The sequence below is a fragment of the Mercenaria mercenaria genome, chromosome 14, assembly GCF_021730395.1.
Source record: "Mercenaria mercenaria strain notata chromosome 14, MADL_Memer_1, whole genome shotgun sequence".
Classification (NCBI taxonomy): Eukaryota; Metazoa; Mollusca; class Bivalvia; order Venerida; family Veneridae; genus Mercenaria; species Mercenaria mercenaria.
In genome coordinates this window covers 8,355,751-8,369,416 of record NC_069374.1, presented here as the reverse complement: position 1 = coordinate 8,369,416, position 13,666 = coordinate 8,355,751, and the positions used below count along the sequence as shown (strand labels likewise).

Below are 13,666 nucleotides of genomic sequence, written 5' to 3'. Positions count from 1 at the left end.
TTTCATTGTAAACGTTTCAAAAATAAATGTTCTAAAAAAAAAAGGGGGGTTTCCCTTGTAAAACGTTATAAAAATAAATGTTCTAAAAAAGCGTTACATTGTAAACGTTACTAAAAATAGATTTTCTTTATTTTTTCTATGGTTTTTTAAAAAAATTGTTAAAATCTTTTTTTTTTTTTTTTTTAATTGCCACATTGTCATGGACCAAAAACAAAAAAACTTTTTTTTTTTTTTTTTTTTTTTTTTTGGTTTAAAAAAAAAAGGTTTTTTCATTCGGTTTTTTTAATAAAAAAAATTTTAAAGATTTTTAGGGTTTTTAAGTAGGGATTTTTTAAGTTAGGGAAGTTTTAAAGTGCACTTAGAAAAGGGGCAAGGGGTCAGGGGGGGGGGGGGGGGTTTTTTATTTTTTTTAAAATCGGGATTTCTTATTACGGGGCCAGCATGGAACCGACCGCCTGCGCATCCCCGCATTGGTCGTTCTGTTCGCAAGGTTTTTCTCTAATTTCAAAAAGGCTTTGAAAGCGAACAACAAAATCTTGACCAGACTGGCGGATGCGCCCGGCTTGTCGGATCCATCTGGTCGCAAAGCCACTGTTTGGATTCTCTGGGGGGGCTCACAGATAAAAGTAAACCGGCTGGACGGTCTTTCGTGAAGTTTTTAAATATGCAACAATTTTTTGGGCCCAGGGACCCACTTAATAATGTCCAATTTTAAAACATTTTATGCCGCGCTTAGGCTTATGTAAAAAAAATTGGATTTTCTTGATTTTTTCATGTCCATAAGGATTTTTTTACCCTTAAAACTGAAAGTTTTGGGAGTACAAAAAACATAGTTCAAAGTGAAAAATTGGTTAAAAATATTTAACTCAAAAAATAAATTTTAAAAAAATTAAATTACATACTAACTTTTTATGAAATTTTTGGGATTACAAATATCGAGTATTACTGTTTATAGCAAATTTTTGGCAAAAAAACCAAAACAAACAAACATCTTTGGTGGCTATTTGAAAACCCGGTTTTCATCAGTCTTCGGCGCCCTTTGCGAATTATCATGCGATTCATTGTACACGAGATTGTGTGAAATGCAAATTTGCGAACGTTTGGTTTTTCATTGCGATTGGTGGTGGGGACCAACCGTTACTTTTCACCGTCTAAATTTCTGGCTCATAAATGATTTAAATTAATAACTGACTTCTCTTTCTTATAATATTCAAGTATGTTATTAATGATAATGAGCCATAATGAGCTATTTGTGCTGATAGTGATAATAATTGATCAAACCGAGCCTGCAATATTTTTGTGTTGGGCGACCTATGGCTTTTCCAATTTTTTTCTATTTTCATATATTAATAGAAACATTCAACATTAGCATAGAACAGTGGTTATGTTAAGTTATCTGAAAACGATATGCAAATAAAATTTTATTAGAAAACGACGTTAATCTTATTAAAACTACCACGTCGCAAGGTTAGAATAGCGAGAAGACAGGAATAAGAACCCCGGAAAAAATACCAATTCGTCACCGATCTACCGTTCAGACGCAACTCTGTGCCAGCCTTACTTTTAATGTCTAGAAATACACACACGTGCAGTACAGGCTCATTATTTGAAACAAAATATGTTTTATTGTTTATATGATCATAAGTGATCAAAGGTGAGCGAGTCGCGCTAAGCTTCTTTGATTTCTTTTTTCATTTGAAATTAGAATAATAAAATGCTTGTAAATTACCTTACCACAATTTCAACCATTATCAATGGTAAACATGTCACCTGATTGTCTCCTTGATACATTTTCTTCCCACTAACGAAATTAAAACGAAAACGAGGTACAACAAGCTGACCAATGTTGATAAACAGCGGAAGAAATGTGACGTGAAATAGATAAAGAATAAGACAGTTCTTGAAATAAAAAAGGAAAACAGTTTGATGTGATCATTTTATACATCTTCAGTCAAATAATTAGATCAATTAATTTTAAATAAAGTTCTTCACTGTTTAGATATTTGGAAGTCAAGGTTTGTAATAATCTTCTAAAGAATAGTTTTGTTAAATTAACCGTTCTCAAGAATATTTACTTCATAGCTTATCACGAATATTATTTTTTTACGAATTAGTGTGAACATTGCTATTTCTATATTCTGGAGTTTCGACTTTTCTATTTTAATCAAAAAGTATAGATATTCAGTTTTTTAAGATTTAGTTTCGCTCGAAATCATAAAAGAATCATATAATATTATTTCTACTACTTTGCGCACAATCTGGCCGGTGTATACTGCAGTTTACCGGGCAAAGAAGTCAAAAAATGGAACTGTGAAATTTATTTTTTGTGTTATGTAAAACACTTGAATTGTTCTCCGTTCAAAAAAAAAAATAAATAAATAAAAATAAAAAATAAAACAGTTTCAGTTTCTCCGTTCAAAAGTCAACATTTTTTGTTCTGGGTCCTTATAAGTAATGCTTTCAACACAGCTGTCTGAGATTTTAGTTTTACAGTTAGACTTTAAAAACTATCCCTTATTATTTCTACATTTCGTTTTCTTTTTAGTATTTTTAATATCTGATTTAAGCCATTGTTTCAGAACCATCATGACGGATCAATTTTCGAGCTTGCTGAATAGCTCCCTTGACACCATGGGTTACTCAATAGGAAATATATCACTAAGAGCCGGGTTATCGAAAAAAATTACAAGAATGTGCAGCGAAAGATGTACTGAACAATTTGGTGTGAAATTACTCTCTGCAGGAAGCAAAGCAGAAGGTGTTTCATCAATTTTCGCCAGTGATGATGACGCTATGCTGGTATTTACTGATTACATTTGCGTGGATTTTGGTGACATCGAAAACGGCATATATGTTATTCGAAAACACTTTGACGACTCACCTCCGGGATATATCAAGTTACGACCACTGGGTGTGCAGAATATAACAGTGTTGCCACGGTTGCATTTATTCTCAATGTATGTACCTAACTTAGATATTGTGTTGTTATCAAGCATGTGCTTTCGAAATTATTTAACTTTGATGTACAGTAAAGTCATGCCTTATCTAGGACTGGTAACAAAAGTATCAAAGGTTAGTGGACCAGCACTAGCTTTAACTGTAAACCGTTGTATGTTGGACGATGTATTTTCAGCAGACCTTTATGCTGTCATTGTCCCAGCTTTACCTTACTATTCTTCCTCGATCCTGGAACAGTGGAAAAAAACGCAGGCGGTTGTATGAATGGCCCTCTTCGGACACCATAAAAGAAGTATCAACTACAGAGGGATATGTTGTTCCCGTTGGACACAAGCATAGTGAGGAACAGAATTTCGAGTGGAGAGTTTGCTACACGACCGGGGAACAGAAGCTTTTAGGCAGCTTGAATGAGGTTCCGATGAAACTTTATGTTTTGCTTAAAATGATAAACTCGTGTGTAATCAAAGGTCAAGTGGACTGTCTTAGTTCTTATATGATTAAAAATATTGTCATGTGGGTTTCAGAAACATGTCGCACTGGCATATTTACACCAAACAATCTTTCACGTTTGGTACTCCAAAGCTTGGCATTTTTAAGAAACTGTCTTCTTTACAGTAACTTTCTTCCGAATTACATGATTGCTGACAGGAATCTATTATTTGGTAAGGTTGAAGCTCAAGAAAAAGTTGAACTCGAGAATATAATAGGAGAATTATTACACGATGGTGAGTTTTTATTTCTCAGGTGTGAAAAGCTAACACATGCCATGTACATCATGTGTGAAAATCCTACACTCGCACTGAGATTTCGGGCCTGGAGAAACGAAATTGAAGAACTCTTCTTATTTATGCGTCTAAAAGCCTTTTCAAAAATTAAACCCAACATGGTGTTCAAGTCGAACTTCTGGTACGAGCTGTTCTATGAATATCTTCAAGACGAATCGTTTATAGAAACAACGATGAGATTATTAAACCTGTTGTCGATCGATGAAAGAACAGCGTTCGGAAATGGGTTTCAAAACTTTGACGACATTGATAATTGGCTCAACAGATTGTTTTCATAATCTCGGCATTTTATAAAAGAAACTGACATGATATGCATACAGTTACATGCAAATCTAGGATGACAGTTAGACAATCAATGGTAACCAACAACCATCTATGTACTGAACATTCACTGTGTTGATAGTGTAATCAGCCAGTTCCTCACAATCATATTTATTAGATGTATTCAAATATCTATCAACGTAAATAAAGATAATTGTTATGTTTTCACTTCACATGACGTGTTACTTTGAATGGAGTGAACCTATATCATATAAGAATAAACTTTTTAAGTTATCAAGTTGTTGGTCGAGATCTTTAAATCTTTTTTGTAATATGTACGTTAAGGAACTGACAGTACATAAAATGTATGAATCTTTTAGTTTCAAATAACAAAGTGAAATTATCAAAGAACTGTGATATGATTTTAAATCCACCGTTTTAATTCTAATTCGACAGATTTATACTGGAAAACACCAAATACAAAAAGTCGGCACGTAAGGCTCTGTTTTTGCCACTGACGCGCGTGCTGCGGGTTTTGTTTTGGGGAGGTTGCGTTTTTGGTACGTGGTACTCTCTGTTTTTGGTACGTGGCATTCCTGTTTGATATTTGTCTTTGTTTACTATATATTTCAACAATAATTTACATCTTTTGAATTTGAAAAGTTGTTAAATGCGTTTAGATCAGTTTCATTTTTATGCCCCAATGAAACAAGTTTTCCCATTTGTTATCAACATTTTTAATTTGCTTGTAATCTAATAAACACCTTACGGACGAGTTTCATGTTTTTGAGGAGGACCTTTTATACTGTCTAAGATTTCGTAATATAATATTCTTAGTTTAGTCATCATCATATAATTAGTCTACATAATGAAATAATTCGATAATTATAACTGTATCACGGCCGACTTTTGATGCACATTTCACTAACGGATATTCAAGGAAGTGGGCCCTTAAACACAATCTGAAATTTCCATTCATATTCTCCGAGTGCGATTTCGATATTCTCCGGTTTTTATGAAACATGGCCGAAAGATTCCGAAATCGCACACGGTGGATACACGTAATCATACGGCGATTACGGGTCCATTACCTGAATTTTGAATCAAGGTCTACATGGTCTATGTGCTATACTGATATAATCAACTTTTGTTTGCATTTTTTCTTTTTCCCTTTCCCTTTCTATAAACTATGGAGTAACGTGGTAGAAGGATGCGGAAGGAAGAGGATGTGGAAGGAAGTTTTAAGACCCTTTTGTCTAATGAAAAGAGGAAAAGCTGAAAACGACATCATTTCAGGACCATTCTTAAATGTATGGTTGTTTTGTATAGGGATATCTAGAAATAGGTTTTACCATAAAACAGCTGATTATCAAGAAACAGTAAAAGCGATATATTTACATGCATCTATTAAAACCGTGAACAGTTCAAGGATGCAGACAGACCATTCGCATGAACATATTGTATTACCCTTGTAACTTTACGAAAGAGCTTTCTTTTGTCCCGGTACTTGTAGCCAATTCGGAAGCATGTACTGTAAGAAGACAAGTGTGAAATTCTATTTATGGTGCTATTTCACTTTTAAATATTTAAACAGAGTGGTATTTATGACATTTTGCACAGAGACCTGCTCTAAGTTTTCCCTAAAGCAAAAGATGAATTTTGCAAAATACATTTTACCACTATCAACAGGCCGGAAGTGCTATGTTCACGTTCTGTTACGTTTTAGCTACGTTGTACTACGTTCTCAACACGTAGTTTCTTATACCCCAGTCACACATACGGCCCGGAAAGCTACGTCTAGCCCCGGATAAAAACGTAGTAATCCGTATCGACCCGTATTGAAACGTACCTGAGACGTACCTTAATGTAGTAAGCCGTATCAATTCGTACCAATGCGTACGGCTCAGGTACGGATCGATACGGGTTACTACGTTTCTATCGTAGCTCGACGTAGCTATTTGCGCCGTATGTGTGACTGTGGTATTATTGGAAAACGACATCGAATTTTGAACATGTCTTAAATTAAAATTTCTAGGTCACGTTTCGTCACGTTTGAACACGTTGTGCTATGTTGGCCCACGTTGTAGCCACACTTCCCAACGTAGCTATAAACATCACACTATGACTGGAGGATGTCTGTTACTAGTATTTACATAACACATTGGCAGAAATATTGTCGTTATTCAATTTACATTGAAGAAGCAAAATCTGTTGGCTATACATCATTATTTTAAAGATTTAGGAATATGAAATACGGAAATGCAGTAGAATAATCTCAGACACTATTGAAATCATACCGTTTTCGTCTACATGCAAAACTCAACAATGTGATTTGATAACTCATTGATATTATCTAAAGTCGCCGATCTACATGTACTCGTCCCAGTTTGGATAGTGTTATTAAACGTGATATTTATAAAGGTATTTGCGTTAAATTCATTTCCTCATTATGATTCAACATTATTACTTTGTTTTAAATTTAGAAGCTCCTTCTGTACTACACTTTCCAGTTAGGACATGGGGTGAGGCGCATTTTAACGGTATTTTGTAAGATTGTTAGATAAAGTGTCCTTTCATCTAAACTTTTTAAGGAATTAATATATGTCAAAAACCTGATAGTTCTTAAGTTAAACGACAATATAGTTGCGATGTGTACAGTTCAGCTGTTCAAGGCATGTTTGACTTGCCAATACATTGCGGGATCAATGACGGTTCACTTACTTAATAAAAAAGGATATGGAATTTCGTCATAAGTACAAGTATAATTTACATTGACAAAAGGTTATACATCTCTATTTTTTATTATAGTAATATATCTAAGGCTGATATTCAACTAATTGGTCGATTTATTGACATATTTTAGAATTAAAAGTTCATTATTCTTCCGTCAGTTGAAATGTTTAAAGCTAATCTAACATGGCCGCAATATCAATCTTTATCATTTATACATGTGTCCATTGGCGGAGGCATAAGTTATTGTTGCTTAAATATAACTTTTAGATTTTTATGTATCGAACCTGCATATTACATTTTGATTGAAGAAGAATGTAATACTATGTTTACATACAACTCAATAGGTCTGCTGATACAACATTTAAAATCACACCCATGTTTTTTTGTGAGGTAGCCACAACTCCCATGGAAATTCAAAATGTGAAGTCTGAAATTTGAAGTATGAAGTCTGAAGTATAAGTATGTAGTTTGAAGTGTGGAGTCTTTTTCGTGGTTTTTGTTTTTTCTAAACAATCTTGAATACCGAAATTGGCCACAATAAAGTATAATGATTATGGCTAAGTTACTTTTGACTCCAGAATTTGAATAAACATATTAGAGTATAATATACTGTCTGGGCGTACCATGTAAGGTTTAAAGCACTGGTATTAACAATGGGGGTGAAATAATCAGGGGGAAAGGTGCGGTCATGACTTTTGTTTAAAAAAGGCTGTTATGATTGTTATTAATATTATTGTCATTATAATTACTGTTATTATTATTATTATAATTATGTAAAACTTCATTGTATATGTCATTGTATAAAAATAGGCATTTAATCAAATTATTCAGTTTGGGGTTCAATTCCTAAAAATGTACTAATCATTAATGTCTTATAATAACACCTGCGAAGAGGTGTCCTTTGGGCATCGGACTCAATGGATGGTATTTCAACAAGTTTCAGAGGATTGTATATAGACTTCTCATCATCCGCGTTGTTAGACGCTTATTGAAATTCGTTGATATGCAAGCAGTTGTTTGTTGCAGAACATAGTTCTTGTTTTGGTCAGCAGGAAGTTATTTATGACACTTCTGATTGGTTGAAAATGTATATGGTATTCCGCGGTGTAAAGTGATCTCTCATTCGCATATGTTAGATGTGTTTGATGTGTTTTAAAATTATCCAATTTCATCAATTCATACTCTAATCTATGATTACTGGCTAAAAGTTTATGGAATGGTGCATTTTGTATGATGTATATATTTGTGGTGCCTATGTCTGGTGCCAGGATTCTCCCGCATATAATTTTTAAATATTGATTTATTTGATTGTTTGGAAGAAGATGTTATAAACTTTCAAAGCCTTGGGTCAGTATATGTAGTTGGTGATTTCAACAGCAGGGTTGGTATGAAAGCAGACTTTATTGTTTGTGATCGTTTGAATACTTTTATAGATGATGATCACTATGTTCCAGATTTGACCATGTATCGGGCCTCACCAGATCGCTCAAGTAATAGTCATGGTACTAAATTACTTGACCTTTGCAAATCTACAAACATGAGAATTGTTAACGGTAGACTCGGTCACTCAGATAATTATACATATATATCGAGAATGGGTTCGTCAGTTATTGATTACTTGTTAACTAGTGAACAAAATTTTAAAAATGTGTTTGATTTTACAGTTGAATCCGTTAATGAGTGGAGCGATCACGCACCGCTGATCTTATCTTTACATTGTAATAAGATTTATGAATGTCACGACGACCAGTCTTACTCTAATGTTAAATGGAATAATTTACATCGAGATGAATTTAGATCGGCTTTAATATCAAAATTACCCGAATTGAACAGCATTGTTAGAAATATAAACTGTAATAGTCGTGAATCTGTGAACGAAGCCCTTTGTAATCTAACTTCGGTTGTACGCAATGTTGCAGACCCTCTTTTTACTAAATCGTAACGAGACAGTCGCATGTTTATTTTAACGATAATTTACAGGTTAATAACGCTGAGTGGTTCGACAATGAATGAACTATGGCAAGAAAACGTTATTTAGAAGCACGGAATGATTTTAATATGTGCAAAACTGATACTAGCAGAACACATTTTTGTAACTGTAAAACTGAATATAAAAAACTTGTTAAAAGGAAAAAGTTTGCATTTAAGTGCAAAAAATTGTCTGACATTGAAAACGTACGTAAAAGTAAGCCTAAGCAGTTCTGGCGGTATTTTAAAGGTCCAATCCTAAGGAAAGTGAACATTTTAATTTCTTTTAAAAAGCACAGAAACTATTTCATTTTATTGGAAAATGAAAGTTGGTATGTAGAAATTCGAAATAAATCGCAGTATATGTACAATTATTTTTCTATGAAGTATGAAGAAAGTTAAAAAGACCTGGGGGGGGGGTCATTCTGTCGATTCATTGAAATTTCAACATACTACACATACATTTCTTTGAGTTCCAAAGACCTTCTGTAAATTTTGACCTGCCAATCTTCATTATTTAGAGTCTTGCAGAAGTCTATGCACTGGCTATGAAAAAAATTGCCAACTCACTTTCCCTTAGTAATGGACCTTTAAGCGTAATAAAAACAATACTTCCCGTATTTCATTGGAAGATTTTCGTGTATATTTTGAAAACTTAAGTAATGACATTTCTGTATCTACAAATGATGATGCTGAAGATTTTAATAACCATAATTTTAATAATACTAATACTTGTTTTCCAGAGTTAGATGAACCTATAACTGTTTCAGAAATAAATGATGCTGTTAAGTGTTTAAAACCTGGTAAAGCCACCGGTAATGATTTATTGTTAAACGAATATTTTATCGAAAGCATTGGCATTTTATCTTCTCATTTATGTGATGTATTTAATGCAGTTTTAAATTCCGGTTTCTTCCCGGAACATTGGGCAGACGGTGTTATTGTTCCTGTACACAAAAAGGGGGATTATGATAATGTGCAAAACTATAGAGGAATTACACTAGTTAGTTGCCTGTCTAAATTATTTACGACAATTTAAATAAGAGAAGTACCAAGTTATGTGATAAACACAATATTATAACAGATTCACAATTTGGTTTTAGAAAGGGTAAATCCACAGTGGATGCTATTTTTGTTCTCATGTCTATTATACAAAAGTATATTTATGAAAATAAAAGGTTGTATGTAGTCTTCGTTGATCTAATGAAGTGTTACGATACTATTAACCATAATATACTTTGGTTTAAATTGTTTAAATTGGGAATTCAAGGAAAGTTTTTACACATAATTAAAGATATGTACCGCAAGGTTAAGTCTTGTGTAAAGTCTTTGAATAGCTTTTCAGATTATTTTGAATACGCAATCGGTTTGCGACAAGGCGAGGTCATGTCACCAATTATGTTTTCTCTCTTTATTGAAGATCTCGAGTTATTTTTACAAGGTGATGTTAACTCTGGGTTAAATATTGATGACATTATTTTGATTCTATTATTATTTGCTGACGATATGGCTATTTTAGCGAAATCTCCTCAAGAACTACAAAACCATCTTGATACTTTATTTACCTATTGTGAAAATTGGGGTTTAAAAGTTAATGTTAACAAAACAAAGATAATGGTATTTAGAAAGCGTGGGGGCGTGTTACCTGATGAACAATGGACTTATAATGGAAATATTATCGAAGTTGTCAATAATTTTAACTATTTGGGAACAGTCTTCAATTACACGGGTAATTTTAATCTAAATCAAGACACCTAGCAAGTAAAGCTCTTAAAGCATTAAATATGCTATTAGTGAATTTTAAAAAGATACCTTTAACGCCTAAAACATTATGTCAATTGTTTGATGCTTTTGTTGGTTCAATCCTTGGATATGCTAGTGAAATTTGGGGCTACACGAAATCAAAAGAAATTGAAAGAATTCATTTAAAATTTTGCAAACGTATTCTAAATGTAAAGCTAAATTGTAGCAATGTTAGCATTTATGGTGAATTAGGTCGATATCCTCTTTATGTAGCACGCTATGTACGAATTGTAAAATACTGGTGTAAAATTCAGATAATAATAATTTTGATAAAAACGATGTATAATGAAAGCTTGCAATTGTGCAATAGAGGTTGTAGAAATTGGGTTTATAATGTTAAGAAAATGTTAAGTGAATATGGTTTTATGTATGTATTTGATGACGACTTTGTAGATTTTCAAACTTTACCAAATTTATTTAAACAAAGAGTTATGGATTGTTTTATTCAAGAGTGGCATAGTAGTTTAGATAGAAATCAAGTTCTCTTAAATTACAAATATTGAAAACTAATTTTGGTTATGAGATTTACTTAAACATTTTGCCATACAATCTCCGCTATTATTTTGTAAATTAAGAATTTCTGTCTTACCGTTAAGAATCCAAACTGGCCGATATGCAAGAAATAATACTCCTAGAGACCAAAGGAAATGTTTATGTTGTAATTCTGATGTCGACATTGAAGACGAGTTTCATGTTATTTTTATTGCCTATGTTATAATGATTTGAGAAGTAAATATATTACACGATATTTTAGAAATAGACCTTCTATGTATAAATTTTAGAATTATTAAACTCAACAGATAAACGCATTCTAGTAAACTTATCGAAATTTGTTAAAGAAATGTTAACAATTAGGAATTCTATTCTTAATATGTAATATGTTCATCCTCTGTTTAACTATTAATGTTATGTATAATGATGAAGTATTTGTACCATATATGATTATCTCGCTATGACTGTCACCTATTCGTTTATTTATTTGAATTTATAATGACTATGTACCATGTACACGTCTATGAAATAAACTTCTGTTCTGTATGAGAAATGTGCATGTTTTATCAGTAGAGCATTTTCATGAAAAAATTTAAAAAATCACTGCCGGACTAGGGGTAACCGAGTTCAAAGAGAAAAAAGTGCCCAAAAGTGACGGTCAACATGTACATTTCTTGCAGTTCTTCGATAATTGTTTCATCTTGAGTAGGTGGAATCAAAAATTTAAATGTTAGGAAAGACCCATGACCGGAAACATTACAATGTGGGGCTATAGAAATCGATCTAGTTCAATATGACCTTTTGGTTGCTTCGGTATAATAAAATAGATAACACGTGTCAGTTAGGGTGTAATTGTTATTGTCAACCCAAATCGGTATTAACATCCGAGCCGATTGTCAGTGAGGGTGTTAATACATTTTTTTCGGGATGACAATATCAATAACACCCACATGGCCTTGTGTTATTATTATTTTACCAAAGGATAATATGACTTTAATACAGAATAACGTTTCCTTATTCTATTACGACTTTACGTTGGTGTATTATTTACACTTAAAAAAGGAAATTAATTTCTTCTTTTTGATAATAGTATTATATTAAAAGAAAAAACAAAGATGAATATCAAACAGAGAAAGCCACGTTGTAACAGGCAGCCTCGCCAAACGTTAAGAAGGCTGGTCTGCAATTAATTGGTAGATTTATTGATAAATTTCAAAAATAAAAGTTCATTAATTTCCGCCAGTTTAAGTGCTTCAGGATAATCTAACATGACCGCAATATCAATATTTACCATTTGCACATGTGTCGATTTACGGGGTTCCATAATAAGGTTGCGTAAATTGGGACACTTCAAAACAAATTTTCTTCCTAATGATAAATTATGAAAATGTAATCAGCAAGTTTAAACAACAAAGAGATAAAAGCCGTTCTGAAACAAGATGACTAATGTCATTGTGACCGCTTTGATATGTCATGTCGCGAAAGCAAGTAAATTATTTCTTACTTAAAATGTTTATAAAGCGGAAAAATATTTTGCTTAAGATAATTTGCTGCTTAGATGCTCTGACAAGGTTACATCAAGGTCCAATAAAACAAATCAACAATAGTCAACGAAGAACAATAATTGGAAAGTTGTATAGACTTGAAATAATACCGCTTTTATTTGTTTGTGTATTTGCAGCGCATTTTCTTGTTCAGTTAGACATTCATAAAATTTTTCTTAGAGCTGTTTGTGTAAGGACTGATATCAGAATATGTTCAGACCTTGTTGACAATCTACTGCTTTCCTGTTTTTGCAAGAGTCCATAACATGATCTGCTTATCCATTAAGGTATTGAAAGTCTGTTAGTCTAAGAACATTGCTACAAGAAATAATAATCGGTAAATTGTCACTAAAACGATCTCATTGTTTGAATGTGTCTAGATTAGACAAACATCGATAGATTCATTCCTTTAATATATATCCTCAGTAAACACGTTTTTTTATTAATATCAACAATATAAGTTCGACATCGAGGGCATTTTCATTCTCAATAAGACTGCCTCGAAAACAACCATTTTTGTCTGAAATCTAATAGTTTACTCACATTGATAACTCAGCCTGGTAAAGTACATTTCATCTGATTTACTATCGCATAATGATTAGTCTGCACATTTTGAGAAAACGACACCATAAAGCAAATCAACAGTAGTCTAGCAATCATTGTATTATCTACCATGTTACAGCAACACGTGCACGTTTGAAGACTAAGTTTTGTCGTTGTCAGAATATTATAAACAGTAAATATTGACTTGAAACATGTCTATTTTACAGCCTATCTGGAGGTAATAAAAAAATCCCTAAAAGTACCAATTCGTTACCGACCTACCGTCCTACCGACGCACTTCTGTGCCACAGATCAAATATCATCCTTACTTTTAATGTCTAGAAACACGTAGCAGAAATACACATAAGTGCAGTACAGGTTCATATTTTGAAGAAAGTATGTTTTATTGTTATCAAAGTGACCATAGGTGAGCGCGTTGCGCTTAGCTTCTTGGATTTTTTGTTTTTCATTTGAATATCTTTGTAACCTTACCACAGTTTCAAACATGTCACCTGCCTGTCTCCTTGATGAGATGGCGTTAATCAGGTCTATTCAAAACATATGTTCTTTCCACATACG

The 13,666-nt window shown here is 32.9% G+C and overlaps 1 protein-coding gene across 1 annotated transcript; it reads left to right on the top strand.

Annotated features, from left to right (window-relative positions):
- Positions 1–1,878: 1,878 nt before the first annotated feature.
- Positions 1,879–4,534, top strand: LOC128548249 (uncharacterized). The gene is made up of 2 exons (XM_053522734.1): positions 1,879–2,015; positions 2,580–4,534. Exon 2 carries the CDS (start codon positions 3,122–3,124, stop codon positions 4,019–4,021), a length of 900 nt encoding a protein of 299 aa, XP_053378709.1. The 5' UTR covers positions 1,879–2,015; positions 2,580–3,121; the 3' UTR covers positions 4,022–4,534.
- Positions 4,535–13,666: the final 9,132 nt, after the last annotated feature.

Excerpts from the sequence above, each read along its gene's own strand:
- LOC128548249 (XM_053522734.1), top strand. The coding sequence starts at position 3,122 with ATGTATTTTCAGCAGACCTTTATGCTGTCATTGTCCCAGCTTTACCTT.